At 40.7% G+C, this 19,384-nt stretch overlaps 1 protein-coding gene across 1 annotated transcript in view; it reads left to right on the top strand.

Annotated features, from left to right (window-relative positions):
• Positions 1 to 16,928, top strand: part of LOC127385835 (cytosolic phospholipase A2 epsilon-like) — a 36,263-nt gene extending 19,335 nt beyond the window's left edge. Inside the window, exons 7-21 of the mRNA XM_051622013.1 lie at positions 242 to 284; positions 710 to 773; positions 1,695 to 1,849; positions 1,974 to 2,069; positions 2,834 to 2,871; positions 4,078 to 4,213; positions 5,346 to 5,482; positions 5,789 to 6,014; positions 7,420 to 7,534; positions 7,968 to 8,105; positions 9,858 to 9,965; positions 10,972 to 11,160; positions 12,068 to 12,234; positions 12,974 to 13,160; positions 16,600 to 16,928. Of these exons, the coding sequence (XP_051477973.1) occupies positions 242 to 284; positions 710 to 773; positions 1,695 to 1,849; positions 1,974 to 2,069; positions 2,834 to 2,871; positions 4,078 to 4,213; positions 5,346 to 5,482; positions 5,789 to 6,014; positions 7,420 to 7,534; positions 7,968 to 8,105; positions 9,858 to 9,965; positions 10,972 to 11,160; positions 12,068 to 12,234; positions 12,974 to 13,160; positions 16,600 to 16,928 (2,128 nt within the window). The remainder of the gene's footprint in view (positions 1 to 241; positions 285 to 709; positions 774 to 1,694; positions 1,850 to 1,973; positions 2,070 to 2,833; positions 2,872 to 4,077; positions 4,214 to 5,345; positions 5,483 to 5,788; positions 6,015 to 7,419; positions 7,535 to 7,967; positions 8,106 to 9,857; positions 9,966 to 10,971; positions 11,161 to 12,067; positions 12,235 to 12,973; positions 13,161 to 16,599) is intronic.
• Positions 16,929 to 19,384: the final 2,456 nt, after the last annotated feature.

Below are 19,384 nucleotides of genomic sequence, written 5' to 3'. Positions count from 1 at the left end.
CCCAATCTGTGACATATCCATGCTATTAAGGCTGTTACAAGCACTTTCCAGGTGCTTTATTGCAATTGAAACACTTCTTCTAGGTAGTTACGCTGTGTCTAGTGAAAAGGGAACAAACCTCTAAATACAGGAGGAAATTTAAAAAAGGAAAAAAAATTAAGAGAGAAAAATGAGTCTTGTTCAGGACAGTATCCAGATTATATTGTTTATAAAATATGTATTATTTGTTCTTGTTTTCTAGCTGGGATCCTCCTGAAACCCTCCTCACAAATGGAGCAATAGTGGTAAAATATTATTTGCTTTGTTCTCTTGCGTTCTTTCCCACATCGGTCCTTACCCTAGTTGACTATCATGGCAGTGGGGCACATTGCAAGTCTTCATTCTTTAGTGAGTGATACTTTTTCTTTTAGAAGCTTTATCTTTCAGGAGACCAGCATAGCCTTAGGGGAGCCTTGAGACTGCTATCATTTTCCCTTGTTTTGTCTTCATCCATTGAAAATTACATTATGTTTAGCACAGCACCATCTTCCCACATGACGATGAAGTTAATTCTCACTTTCACTGGGTGTAGCAAGAAGCCTCCAACACAGCTGCCCGCAGATTCAAGCAGTGATTTTTCCCACAATGACCCTACCAGCACCTACCAGGACTGATGGTGAAATGGCTGGATGAGTAATCAAGTTCTCTGTCCCCATCCTGTCTATTCTAGTGTCGTGAGGCAGCCTGCTTGGAAGTACACTTGGACTGCAGGATAAAAAAGAAGCACTTTTCAGGTAAGCTTATTATTTCTTTAACTGAATATTAGAGCTTTTACTCTCTCTAACAATGCCTAGAAATTGCATCACCCAAATACTAAGGCTTTAATCGACCACATCTAAGGCAATTTGCAAAAACAAGCAGTAGGAAATGCCACCCATTCTACAGCAGGTTCAGGGTTCTGACTTCATGAGGAGCCTTGTGCGAGACTAGAAACAGTATTAGATGCTTGTACAGACGGGATCTAAATCCCAAGCTGAGATCCTGAAAAATTCCGCTGTAGGACTGCTAAACCCCGCAGAATTTTACTTCCTTAAGGGCAATAGCCCATAGCCTTAACTTCCCTCAGGATCTCTGACAGTTTGACTTTTGCATACGCACAGAAACACCTCATTTTTTGCAGGGGTTAGCCACTCGGCAGCTGGCTCCTGCCTGGCCCTGATCAAGATCCAGAATCTAGAAGTTCCTCTGCACACATCCTCTGAGGGGCTGGATCTGGTAGGCAATCTCAGAGCGTGCATAACACATACTGGCTGATCTCTTTGTATAAATAGGGTCATCTGCTGCAGAGTCAGATCTTATTTTAGGGGACTGAGAACTTCCATTGCTCATTAATTGTCCTGGGATTAGGATGATTTACAATAGAAAGCACCTGGTTGCATTCACTGTGTCATGATGCAACTGCAATAGAAATGCAGCAGTCTAAAATTTAGTGCTGTTCACATCACACTCCCAGCTGGCTTCTTCTTCAACCCTTTATAAAGATGCAACCATGTGTAAAGTTTGGGTCTTGGATCACTTTTAGAAGATAGCTTTCCAATCACAAAGCAAGAGGAGAAGGGGTTTGTTCAAAGCTATCTTTTGTTTCTTTTTTCCCCTTTCTCTCTTTTTTTGCAATTAGAAGTAATTTTTTTGTGCATTTTACCTTATTGTTTTAGAGAATGAGCTAACATTTACAGTGAGAGGATCCTTTGAAGAAACCCAGAGACTTTCAGTGGGCTGTGACTCCTGCTCCCCTTGTTTCCACTATGCTAAATACAAGCAACCCTCCCTGGATGTTGTACTCATAAAGAAGAGGAGGCTTCCCACCCTTGTACGTTGCCCCAGAACATGGTAGACAACACAGACAGTCCTGTGATCTGACCTTTATGTGTGAGTAGGCAGCAAGAGAAGAACATTTCCATCTTAAACCAAAAGCACTCTGTGCTCCTTTTCAGTGTGCTTGCATGTCATGTGGAGTAAGAAGGAGCAGAAACATCCCCCTGACTCTCTCTCTGAACTCGCTCCCATCTGAGCAGGTAGTAGTTGGTGAGGTAAGTGTTTGCTGGCCATTGGCTTTGCAGGCTTTTAAAAGCTGTTGCTGGTTCCCAAGAAGCAGGAACCAAAGGCCACATCTCTTTATACAGAGCCATTTGTTTTCTAACCTCCCTCAATTCTAGAACAATGCATAATGAAGTAAATTATATGGAGCAAAATAAAATGGGAAATCTGGGGGAGAAGGAGGATGAAGAAAAATATCCAAGCTGTTGCTCATGCTCCTTCTATTGTCTGAGTCCTTAGCCAGGCTGGAGGTCACTGGATGCTTCTGGGACAGAGGGGTGAGGCTGCATGGAGCCTGGCACACTGCCACAGAACACAAATCCATGCCACATTTAGAGGGTGCTCAGGCTCTTTGGCTTCCCCTAGTACCTCACATTGTTGTGTGACAGACTTTAATGTTAGGAACCATGTTTTCTGGTGGACTCTTCCAGGGAGGTGAGGTGTAGCAGGGCAGCTCTTCTGCTAATTTTTTGTGTAGCCAAGTAGTTCCAGTGCAAGCTACACCTGAGTTTTACAACACAGAGAAGATGCAGACTATAGATTACAATACCAAAGTCTTAATTTATTAAATTGATGTACACCTGGCTACTAATAACACATAGAGAGGAGAGCCTCTCTCTCACTGTCAGTTCACTGAAGTTCAGAGATTTGTAGATGTAATGATTACTCAAAAGAGCTATGTCTCATTTTGAGTGGGGAAAAAGCAGTGTTTTATACAAAATATCAATATTCATAATTTTATGTTTATAAATTACAGCACAGAAAATTTGATTTGCACTTGAAGGTGAAAAAATGGTAAGACATTTATCTTCCTTCTGTGTTTTCCCCCTCGGTTCTTTGAATTTAGATAGTTGTCAACCAGGTTCCAGTCTCTTTGTTACTGCCTGCATCTCAAATGCTGGCTCACCCTCATTTCAAGCTATAAAATAAAACAGACTTAGTACACTATACAGAGATTTTCGGTGGCCAGGAGTTTACGTAATGGGGCTATACAGTGAGAAAACATTTTATAAAGAACATGCCAGTTTTCTATTGACACTTTGATGCAATCAGAATTACTTGCTAAGGACCACTGTAGACACTTTTTGATACCACTACAAATCATTGCCAAATGCAGATTTTCAAGAAAAACAGCATTGTAAAATTAATTGAAAGAAACCTTTCTGTTCCCCCAAAAAAGAAAGAATAAAAGACCAAAGTTAGTGTGCCTGGCCACTCTAGAGTACAGGGGAGAGGGGAAATGTATCTACATTTATTTTTTCATGTCTACTCAAAGAGATAAATGCACATTAACTCAATCAAGTGGTTGCTTTTTCCTAAACCAAGCAAACACATAGTGTATTTTGAGATATATTTTATCTAAGGCCTTGGTAAAATTTATAAAATAAATATGTTATATTATGTAGGACTTTCTATTCCCTTACAAAAGCAGATGCATCTTTTATTGTGCTGTTTATTTGCAATAAATATGCTGAGATTGATGTACAGTTTCTTCCTTACCACACCTAAGAACAATTTTCACAGCAGCTTCCAAACTGCAACTGTAATAGTTACAAATATCCATAAATCACTATATACACACACACAAACACCCCCAAAAAAACCCCAAAGCCCCAAGACATCCCAATAGGAAAGTCCACACTTCAATCCATGATTTGCAGTTATGAGGAGAAGGCTGCGCAACTTTTAAAAGTGCTTTTAAAAGCCACTTTAAAACACTGCCCTCTGCAGGCTTTTGGCTTTGTCTGGAAAGGAACAATTCTGTTATTTGGAGCTATACTTAATTTCCGGCATCTTCAGCAAGAAGAAAAAAATAAAAACCCTCCCAGTCCAAAGGAAGACATACTGTTGATCTCCAGGAACAAACTAAAACATTTAATCTCTTCCTGCTTTGCTTTATATGACCTGTTGGTGAAGCCATGTCTATTTATGAAGTAGAAGCAGTTAAAATGCTGAATTAGATCATAAATGTGATGTGAGATACCTGTTCCTCTGTTCCAGCCAGGAAGACATAGATGTACGCCTGGGGTTTGACCTGTGTGCCCAGGAGCAGGATTTCATTCGCAAGAGGAAGAAGGTGGTTGCAGCCGCTCTGAAGGACATTCTCCAGCTGGAGGAGGACTTGCAGGATGATGAGGTATCTGAGACATAATTGTTCTCTGCTTTCTGCACAGCTGAGCATCAAAATGTAGCATTTGTGTTCAATTCCCATTTTCCTGGAAACCTTGTAAAGTTTCATGTGCAAGCTAGGGCTGACCTCTTTATTCTAGGGAAGAAATGGGTATTCATAGGGAACATTAACAAAACCCTGTAGACCTGTTGCTACTGGGTCTAAGTTTGTGTTGAGTAGTAGTCTGCACAATAATGCAGAGAAGGGCTACGTCCTCTCAGGACCAAAGCCAAAGCTTATTTTAGGCCTCACAGTCATCTCTGCCAGACTTGAACCATTGATTCAGCATTTATTTCCCTCATGGTTCAAACACAACTTTATTTTCTGTTCCTTTTGAACAGGCATTTAGGCTGTTTAGGCGTTGTGTGAGCACAGGACACTGTCAGTCTGTCTGCATCATCTGCTGCAGCTGGAGTGTGCATTTGCTTGGAAAATGGGAACTATAACAGAGGGTCTAAGGCAGGGAAAAATCAGTATTTCTTTTAAATTTTATTTCCAAGACTGGATCGTGAAGCCTCAAGTCATATGCAGAGAAGACAAATTTTCTTTGTTTTCCCCTTAACTGAGCTCAGCAGGTTTTTTGCACAGCTGGACCTTTCACGCACAAGACCTTGCCTTTAAATGCCAGCACTGAGCTGTGGGCCATTTCCTTCCTCTCAGAAGTAGAGACATTCACACTTCCCTGCAGAATAAGTCCCCTAGAGTTCTCTGATTATTTGCTCTGAACTATGAAGACCGCACCTCAGTGTTCTGGTCTATTGCATCCAATACAAAACTGGTTCAGATGGCAGGAAGTATTATTTGCTCTGGTTTTTTGCTGGTCTGTCTTACTGGTTTTGCAACAGAGTACAGAAAATATGACATTTGAGATGATGGATTTCATTTCCTAATGCACAGCTGCTTGGCAGAGGAAACCTGAGGTATTTTGTACCCCTTCTATGCCCAGTTATTAACTCAGGGGTTTTTTCTCCTTGCAGACAGGTGGCATGCAGCATCTTTATTACTTTATCAGTGCTGTAAATTTCTCTTTTCTACTGAATGATGTCTCTCTCCCTCCTCAGACCATGACACTAAATGCATGTATTTTTTGATTTAACAGGTACCTGTGGTAGCAATCATGACGACAGGTGGTGGAACCAGAGCTCTGACAGCCATGTACGCTCATCTTCTCAGTGTCCAGGAACTGAATATCCTGGACTGTGTCTCATACATCACTGGTTTATCCGGCACAACATGGTAAGACTGAGATAAGCAAAGTCTTCACAGGAATTTTCTATGTGTGATGTCAAGAAGTGATCTGAAAAGTTGTATCGTTTTTGCTATCAAGAGACATCTTTCTTTTTCTGTTGTGGCTTTTTCTTGTTTCCTTTGGTGGGTATTTGGGAGAATTAATTCAGTTATGATTAAACACATGAATAGTACCACGCATGCCTGTGCATGTAAATCAATAATGATAATTTCCCAAAGATCTGCTTCAGAAGTAATATTTTTCCTTGTGTTTCTTCTCTCTCTCTTTTTTTTTTTTTTTTTTTTTTTCCTTAGGACCATGTCAGATTTGTATGCAGATCCTGACTGGTCCCAAAAGGATCTTAAGGAAACACTCAAAGATGCCCGAAAGCATGTGCTCAAAAATAAGTTCTTAACTTGTTTTGCCCCCGATCGTCTGAAATACTATTTGAAAGAGCTGTGCCAGAGGAAACAGGAAGGACATCAGATGTCTTTCACAGATCTGTGGGGACTCATCATTGAAGCCATGTTCCATGAAAAGGTACAACAGCAGCATCTTCCTCTTCAGATTTGCATATTTAGTGATTATAAAAGTGAAGGCAGACAGTGAGTCAAAAAATTCTTGAGACTGAAAGGGATCTCTGAAGGTCATCTTGTCCAAAAGCCCTGCTCAAGCAGGGTCAGCTGGTCAGCTGCCCTGAACCGTGGGCTTTTGAGTATCTCCACAAGTGAAGACTCCAAAGCTTCTCTAGGCAACATATGCCAGTGTTTGATCACCCTTACAGAAAAAAAAAATGGGGGTTTTACTTGTTTGTTTTTTTCAGAGATATGCCTATAGCATATGCTTTGGTGGTATCATTCTTTGCATTTGTTGGCTGTATTATGCAGATTTCAACATCACTCCTGGTACAGAAAGGGTAAGAATAGAGAGAAATAACAGGAAACTTACAGTATGAACAACTTTGAAATCAATTCACATGTAAATATTTAAATGAAAATCCTGCTGTTCTTTTAAAAGGTCTGCACAGCGTGACAAGGCAAAGAAAATACACAAACACAAAGATGTTATATCTGATTTGTTAATGGAACTCTGTCACCCTGTAAACGTTTCTACCAAAAGGCAATGTTCAGGCTCTGTTTTAGTATTCATTAATATTTCCTTTCCAATAGGCCATTTCTCCTTAAGATAGAGAAAACATTTCCCCTGTAATATAAATAACTCCACGCACACACAAATTTAACTGCCTAAGCAGAGCACAGTGTAAGAGACTCCTTGGCGGTGGCTCAGCAGGGAGCTGTGTGAGCATCCCTGCAGTGCAACAGTCCTGTCCCAAGGGAAGTCTAGTGGCACAGACACCACTCCAAGGGCTGCTCCAGCAATGGGAAGCACCTGCAGCTCTCCTTCCAGGGGGATCTCAACTCAGCACCCTTTCAAACCTTGGCCCAGCTCCCAAACCATCTTGCCCTTTCCACCCTGCCTGCCTGCCTACATAAGATGTTATGCAGCAGAAGCAGTAGGGGTCAAGGCTCACCAAGTGATAACTTTGTCTCAGGCTTGGATCTGTGGCTGGTCTGAGGAAAAGATGATTTTCTGGGCAGTCAAGACAGGGTTTATTCTTTCTGAATGAAATATTCCACACCAAGAGTGTTTTTCATATAATTCCAGACATTTTCCTGAAATAAATCATGTGAATAAGAACATTTTCTTGCTACCATTGAAATCTCAGGGTTTTTTTTTCAGCATATGAACTTAACTTAGGACTATTTGTGTGCTGAAGTGTTGGGGTTGCAAGGGTCAGAGATAGGGATGATAGCACCTCTCTGAACAAACTGGTGGGAAACATCCTGGTTGGAGTCCAGAGTGTTCTCAGAGCCTGGGCGTAAATGAAGTGGGAGGCTCTTTGTGTCATCTAACTGTCCTCAGCTACTGCCCTTCTTCAAAACAGGAGGACTGTCATAAGCTCACAGATCAGCAGCTGGCACTCAACCAGGGTCAGAATCCTCTGCCCATCTACCTCTCTCTCAATGTGAAGGATAAAATCAGCGACCAGGATTTTAGAGGTAATAATATTACAAAACTGCATTTAACAGTGAAACCCAATAGCGGTCAATTTAGAACTAGGTAAAGAAAACAGTTCAATGCACAAATCCTCTAAGGGGCCAATTCACCTAGGAGCAGAGTTTTAATAGTTAAATTTTTAAACATCTTTTATAGGCAGCTGTATTCAGGCTCAAAAGCAGGATGATGGAGGGCATTACCACAAAATTATCTGCTAAATTACCTCAAAAGCCTAACGTTTGTAGAGAAATTGAGATGAAAGAGGACAATTTGCTCTTCGTGTTTGACACGGTGAAATGTACAGTGAATAAATGTCTGTTTGCAAAGTGCATTAGTTAGAAACAAGTCTGTCATAAATTGGCCAATATAATACTTTTTATTCAACTATGACAACTATGCTGCTGTCATGAGTCTGTCTTCTGTTTTTTCTTTCAGAATGGGTGGAATTCACTCCTTATGAGGTAGGATTTCCAAAATATGGTGCCTACATTCATACAGAAGATTTTGGTAGTGAGTTCTTCATGGGTCGCCTGATGAAGAAAGTACCAGAATCCAGAATCTGCTTTTTGGAAGGTGATTTGTTGCTCCCTGGAAATGTAATGTAAGATAATCCACTCCTGCACAAACCTCTCTTCTGAAATGAAGCAGTTAGTATATTTCCTTACCTGCCAGGAGCAGTGTATGGTAAAATACTGGAACTGGTAACAGGTCACTATCTGAAAGGTTTTTTTTATTTTCTCTGCAATTTTATTTGGGTGAACAGATTTATTTTATTTCATATGTGGCTAAGCCTACTGACATGAGGCCTTCACAATACTTTTGTGTCTTTGTCAGCAACAAAGTTGTGTAAGATTGCTGCTAAGTTAAATCATCAGTCATTTCTGCAATGTGAGCCTCTAAAATACAGGCTTTTAGCTGCAATGTTGCTGCCACAGCTAACCCTGATTAATTCCCCAGGATAACACTTCCATATCACAAGTGCAAAACCTGAAAACACATTATAATATTTAACATTTTTCCCTTTTGCATAAAACTAGCAGAAGCAGTAAGGATTATTTTTTTTCCCCTTTATGAAAGCAATCTCCTGCCTCATTGTGCTTCCTGCTTCTACCAACTGTATAAAGGAAGTTTCAGGGGTTTTGTGATAAGACTATTTGCCTGTGTGGAGATATCACTACAGCTAGTGGGGAGGTGTAGGAAGCAGTCAGAATCTCCCTGTCCCCAGCTGAAATTTCAAATTTACCCATGTCTCCCCTTCTGTGGTCAGAAATGCCAGCAGGTCACCAGTCCCGTTCCTACACCTTCCACCTTGGCACTGTCTTCTTCCCTTCTCTACAGTGACGCTGGGACATTTGTGTCCCTGTTCCCTGCCAATGATCCAGAGTTGCCTCATTCAGGCAGAGTTACTTACTCCAGTGACACATTTATTTAAGAGGTTTTCAGCAAATTCCTTTTCACTCCAGCCGGGAACAGATCTGAAACTGACTACATAGGTCGTGCAGCTCTTTCCTGTGTGGCCAAGTCCATTCCTCTGGCTGCAGGCTGGCTTGGCTGGGTCAGGCTGCTCCGGTACAGCCTCTTCTGCCCATTAGCCAGTTCCCCTCCAAAGCACCGGTTTTAGTTCTGCAGTTTGGAGGGTTCAGGAAGGCACCATTGCACCCCTGGCGCAGGTGACCGTTCCAGGTGTCGGTGTCTTCTCAGCCTGTAAGGTGATTGCAGATGGGTGGCAGTTTGGGCTACATCAAGTTTGCTACATCTGTTACTAGTGGAACTTGAAAAATGTAACCCAGGTATGCCTCAAATCCTCAAGAATTGGAAGACAAATGAAAAGACTCATGCATTTACACTCTCTATTTTCAAAACTTTTAAGTTAGCTTCCTTATTCTGAGGGATATTAGTAGATGTTTTGTGGTTGGTGGTTCTGCAGGATAGCTGCATACCTGAAACAGGGTTATGCTAGAAATAGATAAAAGCTTTAGAATTACAAATGCTGAGAACTTGCAGAATAAGAAATTTTGAGGCGAGGCAGAAAGTATTAAGTTATACTTGACTAAATGTTATTTGTAAGGTAACAAAAATGAATGTGTTAGCAGCTATACTGAAAATACTATCAGCCCTCTTCTCATACTCAAATAAATCAGATTGTCTGTATACACTATGGATTCATATATCAATTCATAAAGACATTCCTTTTATTTGTGCACTAAGATAATGTAATTAATGAAGTTTGCTGGAGAACCCAGAAGATACTGAAAGTCATTGTGAATGAAAATGCTTCCAGGTCTTTATCAGTTTATTTTCTGTCACATATATCCTTTGCCACAGGGATCTGGAGCAGTGTATTTTCCTTGAATCTTATGGATGCTTGGTATTTATCTGTTCAGTCAGAAGACTTCTGGCACAAATGGACCCGAGACAAAATTACTGACATAGGTGGGTCATTCTTACAGCATTATGCTATTTTATTGTCTCTTTAACTGAATTTTTTCAAAACCATTCTGGAATTCCCTCTTCAGGGCTTCCTGTAGTCTACATGGAAACTAGGAGGACATTCATGCCATGAATTACAGTATAGCAATCATTTCATATGTGTGAGAAAAGAATCCATGAAATCTGGCTCAAGGAAAGAAAAAAAAAAAAAAGAGAGAGAGAGAATGGCCCTTATATGAACCATTTTCATTGCACAAGGTTAAAACTGGAAAAAAATATCCATGTAGTCTAGGGGAGGCCTCCCCTAGTGATCCACAGCCTTCCAGTTCCTCTCTTGGAAGCTGAAGAACGGCATGAGGCTTCACAGGAACAAGGGCAATCACCAACTATTGCAAGTTGTTCCAAACTAGTCCTAAGGATGAGATTTGCAAAATACACTGCCAAATTAAGAAAAATCTGCAGGGTGGAATTTTAAGAAGAAACACACAAGACAGATACACTACAAAGAAAAGAAAAGATGAGAAGGAAGAGAAATGTAGCAAAAAAGGGTGATTTATTTTATCTTTTTGCATTTTTAGGGGATAGTTTCTCATTAAAACAAGGAGCTTGCATTTGCTAGTAAGGAATGTTAATTACGTTTGTGTGGCTGAGAGATTGTGATTATGTGGCTTTTTTATGTGTGTGGCTGAGAGATAACCTGTCACATGGAGTAGCAAAGGAAGATGGGATAAGTACAGGATGTAGTAGTGGATCAGATCATAGAAAAGCAAAGACAGTTGTAGCAGATGAGATGGATTAATTTACAGTACAAACAAGGCCTTTGCCACTGTGGATTGAGAAGAAAAAACAGGTTTTTTTCAAAGCTTATCTGAAAAGCTGAGAGATTTGTGGAGATCCTGGAGACAAAAAGATGTTTATGTTTTGCTAAACATGTTAAAAGAAATTGTGATTGCACAGATTAATCTCTAAAAAGGGGACACATACAAGAACTGTTTTCTTTCTTCTGCAGATGATGAAACTATATTCCCTGCAAGACCAAATGAACTGGATACTCGAGTGGTTTGTCCCGCTGACAGCTTTTCAGACATTTTCCGAGATGTTGCCATGTCACGTCCAGCAGCCTCAGAAATCCCCAACTTCCTGAAGGGCTTCCAGATGAACAACAACTACCTAGAGAGCGAGTTTTCCAAATGGAAAGGTATGGTATTAATACCCTGGCTTTAGTTATATTTTAAACCATCTTTATGAAAAAGAAGCAATGCTGATTATCAAGCTGACTGCCTTTTCATTCTGTTCCTGTCCTCTGATAATATTTGAAGCTGTTTCTTACTGAAAGCTTAAACTAGCTAGCAGGAGAGGCTTCAAAAGCAAGGTTATAAAAATTTCATAGAGACTGGTAACTGATAGATGAGAAAGACCCTGATTAATCAACCAGTGTATGTCTACTGAAGTGCCAGCCACCCAGCCTGCACATGTGTGATGTGGCACTGTCGTCATGTTGTCTCTTGTCCAGCCAGTACTCAAGGGCTGTGTGACAGAGCCCTGTTTCATGTTACTGTTCTACTTAAAAGATATAACCTTTGTAAGAGCATTTCCTGCTATACAGTTTGGGAATAAGCACTCAGTCTGGTACCAGGTCCTCCGTGTTGCACAAGGGGTTATGCCTGCCTCAGCTATGTACCTTAGTAGCTGTGTGCCTGTTCTTGTAGTGTGCAAGGCAAAGGACATCTTTAATATGCTGAGACAATGAAGTGGTGTTTAAATATTTTTATATTAAAAAAACCCAAACCAAAACAACCAACAAACCTGGCCTGATCAGAATCACACACAAAACCAGAGATGGAATTAACTCTATTCTCCTGATCCCCAAGTTAATCGTTCTTAATTAGAGGAAAGCCAAAGAAATTGCGGAGTAAACAGTGAAAAGAAGAAGCCAGACAAGGAACTGAGAAATGGCTGAACTGCAGCTATCGGCTATGTAGGCAGGTCTAAGACACAAGAAATGACAAATTCTGTTTCTGTTAACAACTGACTTTCCTCAGTACACCTCTTGTATTTAGCACCACCACTGAAAAAAAAAATAATTAAAAAATGCATCTTTCTAGACTGTGAGCTTGACACCCAGCCCAACCACCTGACAGCAGCAGCAGACTACCTCATCCTGATCGATACAGCATTTGCCTTTGCTACCAGTTACCCACCCCTTATGAGGCCAGAAAGGAAAGTGGATGTCATTTTGCATTTCAACTACAGTTCAGGTTCCCAAACAGTGGTAAGCCTCATCTATTCTTCTTTATTGATATCTCTGTTTCATCACTGAGTTCCCAGAATGGGTAATCCTCTACTCACAGCAGCTCTTTTTTTCCCAGTATCTTGGAAATGTAAGTAAGCTAACAGTTTATCAGGGTCACATACCTCTATCAAACAGTAAAAGTGTTATCATTAAGTAAGCATTTAGTAAACTGTCTCTATCCATTTTTATGTGTAAATGTGTTTTAGCTGATTTGAAGGCAGTCAGATGTCAAACGAATGACTGAAGCTAAATGTATTTTTAAATTGTCTTAATACTTCTCAATCCAATAATATTCTTTGGCATGGGAAAATATACATTCAGGACAATTCAGTGGTAACAATAGAAGAGTCTGATGCAGAAGACCCATTATGTTAATAAATGGAAGCACAGCTTATATTTGGGAACTTTAATTACATTTGGGAAAAAAAAAAAAAAAAAAGTCCTCTAATGGCAGCATCTGCAATACTCAAATGTGGAATGTAGATTTTCAAAGACAGGCATGTGGACCCAGATCAGTCGCAGTTTACTCTGGCCTTCCAGATCTTGTCTCCATATACAGTCTGCAACACCTAAATTTGGCATGTGCCATGATCTTTCAGAACTTGGCCCTTATACCACAAGCATTCCAAGTCAGACTGGGTTCTGGTTAAATTCAGTCCAAAGGTTTCCCACATGTTCTGATGAGGAATTTTTTTATTTCTCCTATTGTGGCAACCAGCCCTTGAAAGAAGCCTCTAAATACTTCGCAAAACAGGGAATTCCTTTCCCTACAAAGGTGCCAGATGATGAGGAAACTCCGCATCTGAAGGAATGCTACATTGTTGGTGACAAAGAGAGCCCAGAAACACCTATTGTGATATTTTTCCCTCTAGTAAATGACACCTTCAGGGACTACAAAGCACCTGGTAAGTGTACAGCTACACTTCACATTAACAGAGGCAGTGGCTGCCCTTTCTCTTCTCTGGCTGTGCAATATCTGCTCTTTGGATCATTCTGAAAACACAGATTCAGACTCCTTTGCTTAGATCTGATCCATAACAAGAAGCTAAAAATATGTGAATTTTCCTGGACAGTAGAGCAGCAGCTGAGACCAGCCCTTGGCACACATACCCCTCTTCAGGCTGTTTTGTGGCTTTTATAGGTAGACTGTAGAGTTTTGTGATGAAAAGTATATTCCGTTTATCTGCAATGGCAGATGTTAGCAGGGTTATTTCCTCTCATACTTGTTATCCTTTCCTGTTGGACACTGCTCTGGGGAATCTAAGGATTTCATTGTTTAAAATAATTTCCAGGCTTACGGTTAAGCAGACAACCTTGAAAACAAAAGCGTGAACTCGCAAAGTGATGAAAACATAACACTGAGCTGTGTCAACAGCTTCTGTTCACTTCAGTGAGTCCTCTTTTGAAATTTAAGAAGAGTTTCAATGGCAACAGTGCCAGTCACTTCAAGACAGATGGTTTCTAAGTCCTGGTACCGTATCCCACAACTCCATACTACCTCTGTTGGTGCCAAAAGTTTCAGTTATTCCTTCTCCAGACGACGAAATTCCAAAACAAATGCAAAAACTACTGTCCCGATTGTATTAAATCTTTTCTTTACTTTTGTTGAATCAAGTAATAAAAAACTTACCATACTTTCGTTTCGTAGATATTCTAGATTGAGTTCATTGCACATTTGAGGTATGCAAGTGGGGTTTTGAACAGGATTCAGATAGTCTAAGAGTATTTATACAGTTATAGACACCATTCCACTCCAGCTCTTAACGCAGATTGGATAGCTGAAAGGTTGTTTTTGTAGTTGTCCTTTGTAGAAAGAACTTGGGAAAGGAGAAAAAGAGAAAGAACTAGAACAGGAACTGAGAACTGGCTTTTGTACTGCTCTGTGAAGGAGTCTGCTTCCCCTCTCCTCCTCAACAATTTCCAGAACCCACAGATGTTATTCCTAACTCAGCTATGTACTACCAGGTGAACATCAGATGATGTGCAGAAGCTACAGGTGAACAAATTATCAGGGAATCTAAAACGGTGCGTTACTAGGTATGCAGAAAATGTATATGACCTGCATGACATATTGAGGCACGCCAATGCTGCCTGACAGATTCAGGTGGCAGCTGCAAGCTGAGACTAAACAGAAAAAGAGAACAGGTCCCTGTTGGGTGAAGTCTCAGATGAGCTGTCATGGAAGGGCTCAGACTGTGGAGTTTTTTGGGAGTGCTACCACCTCTCAGATGAGAGCCAGCCTCCACAGTGGCAGCATAGATGCTACAGAAAGGCCTGGAGGTTGGGAATGGGTGTCTTGCCTTTGTTAGTGACAGGCAGAGATCAGCTTAATTTCTAGTGCTTCAGTACCATGCCCCAGCCCATATCTAGAATGTACAGTATCTGAAGTATTAGTTCAATTACATGAACAGGCAGTTTTTCCATAGTCAGCTCATCCATCAGCTTGTTCAGCAAAGGGAATTTAAAGTATTTGGAGTAAATTATTAAAACTGACATATTCAAACTCCTGTGCTGGTTAGACTCCACAGCTGGAGTAGAAAGGGGAAGTCCTTTGTGTGAGGTGGCTTAGACCTCTTCCCTTGAGCTATACTAATTGCTTATAACTCTCTCAGAAGAGCCTTGAGGACTACATCTATCGGACTTGGAGAATCTAATCAAATTAATGGATCTTTTTCCCTTCCAAGAACCTACTAACAGGTATAGATATAAGTTCAGCCTGCTCATATACTGTGTCTGATCAGTGCAGAGTCAAACCTAAACTAATATGGCCAAGTGGGCTTCTTACACTTTTGCTGAGTTCAGGAAAGGCAAGTTTGCCTACTGTGCATTGAATACATCAGTTAAACACACCCTCAGCTCAGAAGGTGCATGCTGCATCTACTGAGTTTAGCATACAGATATATTTCTACCAACTCGGTATTCAACAGTGTGTCCAGAACACCAGCCAAATCAAAACCACTGGTGTTACTGTCTAGAGCAGATAACTAGGTCCAAGCTGAGATCAGATACTAATATGAATCACAGGTCAATTACGAAGGTCCTAGAAAAACAAGTGAGGAGATGTGTCTTACACCTGCTGCATACATAAATTTGTTGAGATTTGTAATTCTCTTGGGTATTTTTCTCCCTGTACCAGCAACTTACTGTGGAGGTCCCTGAGAATGTTATCTCTGTGATAGTCTGCAGATAAATTCTGCATTAGCTTTGGATCTGGTTTCTACTGTCAAAGGCATTAAATAAAAATTTGTCTTCAGATCATAACATATGATGGATGTAATATTTCCAGAGATTACACTTATGGGATTACCTGCCTCATTATTTTGTCTGGATCTGGTGCATATGTTAGTTATCCTGGGATGATGAAAGGGGCATGAAAAGCCCTTTCAGTACCCCTGCCAAATCTTAGCAATACAGGGAATATCAGGTTCACTCTCACTGTCGAGATGAAACAAAGCCTGTTGGTTTTTTTATAGCAGTAGGATCTCAAGGAAATTACATTAAATATTTGTGCCATCTGCTTCTGGGGTATGTCCAGATGATGTCTCTGTGAAGCCTTTCAGTTTAAATAATAAAATCTAGAGTTTTAGCTGTTTTCTGTATTTTTAAATAATTCTTCCTAGTAGGAACCAAGAGTTGATGTAGCAGATTGTGCAACGGGGTGTGCTAGGTTGTGCTGGGTGAAAGAATATCTGTCACATCACTGAGAAAGCAGGTACACTTTTGGAAAACTCGAATCACCCAAATACATGGATTTTCAGTAGCCTAATTCTGAAGGCATGAAAGCATAGTAGTGAGGAATATAAAATTATGTAGAGTTGAAGATGGAAGGCACAGAACATAGCAATGGCTTCAGGCCGACCACCCAGGGAAAAAAACATGGTGTCCTGAGGTCCTTGCTCTAGCTGGCTGGTCTGGGAGAAGGGGAGGAAAGAGAATAAGAATAGTTACCATTTACTTGCACCTTGGCTAGAAGTGTAGGGTGCTGCAATGGCTGGGAGATGGCAGCAAGGTAGAGACTGGGAGAGCATCAACACTGAGGGGCACCTGGGGACCATGATGACAGCTGACCCCAGAGCTAGAGAGGAGGCAGGGAGTCTCATCCTCCTGTGCTCAAAAGAGGAGCTACTCTACCTGTTTTGGCATTTCCAAGAGTACCCAGGACAACCTCAAATCTCCTCACCATCATCAGCTTCTCCAACCCACCACTGCCAAGCAAACATCCCAGCAATAAAACACCTGTGGAGGGAAAATTTTGGGTTGTGATCTGCTGTGAGCGCATGCCTAAAAACCATCCAGAACCTAATCACTTTTTGCTAATTAACCGAGTAATTGTTTGTCCCTTAGGTGTGAAACGTAGTCCCTCAGAGATGGCAGAGGGTGAAGTTGATGTTGCCAGTAGCTGTGGTCCATATTATATAAACAATCTGAGTTATTCTGAGGAAGATTTTGACAAACTGGTGAACCTAAGTTACTACAATGTCCAGAACAATAAAGACCTGATCCTTCAGGCCTTGCGTACCGCCGTGGAGCGAAAAAAGCAACGTAACAAAGAGCTACTGGGAAAACCACCCAGTGGGGGTGGTATGTGTATGCCTGATAGAGAGGGAACACAGCATTTGGCTGACTGCCCAGCACTAAGGAATGTGAAATCAAATAGCTATGAATCCTGTTAATAAAGAAAAAAAGAAATTTGATTAGGAAGTGAGGAAAAGCCAAAGAATGCTAAGAATAGCATTTTGTTTGTCATCAAGAATGCTGAAGGCTATCTGTCAGTGAAGAAAATAAACACAAAAACCAGAGCTCTTCCTTAATGGACTAATGTGCTTCCCGTGTTGACAACCTCAGGAGCATGGCTAGGTAAGGCTGTGCTCAGCTCATGCTTGCAGAAGTGACCTTTCAGGCCAAAGCTGAGTCGCATGGACAAGGAAGTGTGCGGAAGTTTAAGCTGACTGTATTTGTGCTCTACCTGTGCTATAAAAAGATAGGATTGACAACCCAGAAATGCAGTAGAGTACAAAATCCATTGTCTCTAAAACAAAGCCAAGAAGCCCATTTTTTACTTTATGTCAAGAAAGGAGTCTATATGAATGTAAATAAATATTAAACTTTGTATAATAAAACACTTTTTTGGAGTCAGAGTTACAGCAAATAAACATTTTTCACAGCAAATACATGTTAAAGTCATTTCTTTTAAGTGCTTCTTCCTCTACTAGAAAGGCAACTTAATAGCTCCAGAAAAACAATAGAAGAAGGAAGTAAGCCTGCTCCAGACCTAGATGTGCACTGTCCCACGATCCTGGGATCCTATGAGTTTAGGATTACTTTTAATACCCATCACTACAAGAACTGACTCATGCTAATTCATTTTATTAACCTGAATTTAAATGCTATTGTTATATACCAAAGGTTTAAAGCTTTAATGTTTTGGTAATATTACATCTGAAAAGACACTAGAAACACAGTCAAGGCAGATCTAAAATTGTATACCTAATATCACTCACCCAAATGCTGTTTGTTTTTTTTTTACTTGCTGTACAGTACTGCAACTGACATTAGCAGAATATTAACTTTCAACTTTCTGGCACTTTGGTCATCACATTAACATGGCTCCTTTCAAGCAAGCAGTCGGGGTTTTTTGACCGATAGAATCCAAGGTCTCTGTTTATTCTTTTTCTGAATTAACTTTTATTCAGTGCTATGGATTTATTATTCCACATCTTGCATCTACAAGCCCATGTTTCCTACAGACTTCACTGTTCCTCGGTTCTGCTGTAGTATCTTTTGTCCAGAGATCCTGTAATTGTGGGCCAAAAATGGAAGATTTACAAACCCCTTTGTGCTCAAGGCCGAGGGTCTACTCCTAGGTGGTGTACAAACACAATCCTTCTGTTAAACACTTAGGTCAGTGAGTGCTTACCTGTGGTGCATACTGCAGCTACTACATCCTATATGCCCAGGGTTTACTTCCCATGGAAACAAGAGAGCAAAGACAGCAGTGGTGCTGATGCATGCTGGATCTCACTGCAATATTGAATGGGATGCAGCCAGAGGGCACAGCCAGACCTGTGAATTTGGAAGCACTCCCAGGTTCCCATATGCAGTTAGAGCTTTATTGTCTGAAGGGCAAAAATTATCCCACTGACAGCAGGAAGCATCTAGACAGGAAGTCTGAAGACAAGCAGAATGAGGTGTGTGAATTCAAAAACTTCCCTGCCCTTCCTGCAGCTTTCCAGCAGCCACGAAGGGGTCACAGAGAACAAGGAACACTTTACCCCGTTTCAAAAAGCCTACAGGGAAACAGAAATCATTATTCTGTATCTGAGTCCTCTCTATTCAACACAAATACATAGGAACATGTCAGGGCTGATCAAAGAGGTAAAAGAGCTTCCATGAAAGGGGTGAATAGATAAGGAATCTGTGACCTAGAAAAAAGACAGCAGGAGTAAAAGGCAGAGAAGAGAGAAATCTGCAAAAGCTGGTGTGCCCTGTGGGAGATGAACAGGGAGTGGCTGTGTACCTGTCTTCTAACACAAGACCTGAATGAGATCAGACAAAACTAGCAAGCAGCAGGTTCTACGTTAACAAAGTAAAATAATCCAGCATATAACACGTCACAAAGTTACAGACCTCTTTGACCCTGGGATGGTGTTGTTGACAAAAGTTTGTGAGCTAAAAAAAACCTGATTGGTGCATTCACTGGAAATTTTTTTAAGGACTAAAAAATACCAAGACTTCACATCTGCCTCAGTTCTGCATTCAATCATCAATCCCTGGAGGCTGGGAGGACAGTCTGAGACAGCATTGTACCTGCCCTCTTTCTGCGATGTTCTTCAGTCACTAAATACTGGATCGATCACAGACAAGTGGGAAAGCAGTATCACCCCAAACTGCAGTACTTAGGTTTTCCAAAGCTCAGATATTTTTGCAGATAAATTATCAGGAGCAGTCAGAACTCTCAAAGATGTGGTGATACAAGACTAATTTAAAAGATGTAATTGAAGTAACACAGAGAAGATGTAAGTAACTGCAAGGATAACTTAATTACCTATGGATTAACCTATGGGGAAAAGTCATGAAAATGAGAGGAATGCAAAACTAAACTATTAAAAGGAGATTAAAAAAAAATGAG

The sequence above is a fragment of the Apus apus genome, chromosome 5 (genome assembly GCF_020740795.1).
Source record: "Apus apus isolate bApuApu2 chromosome 5, bApuApu2.pri.cur, whole genome shotgun sequence".
Taxonomy (NCBI): Eukaryota; Metazoa; Chordata; class Aves; order Apodiformes; family Apodidae; genus Apus; species Apus apus.
This window is presented reverse-complemented; position numbering and strand designations above follow the sequence as displayed.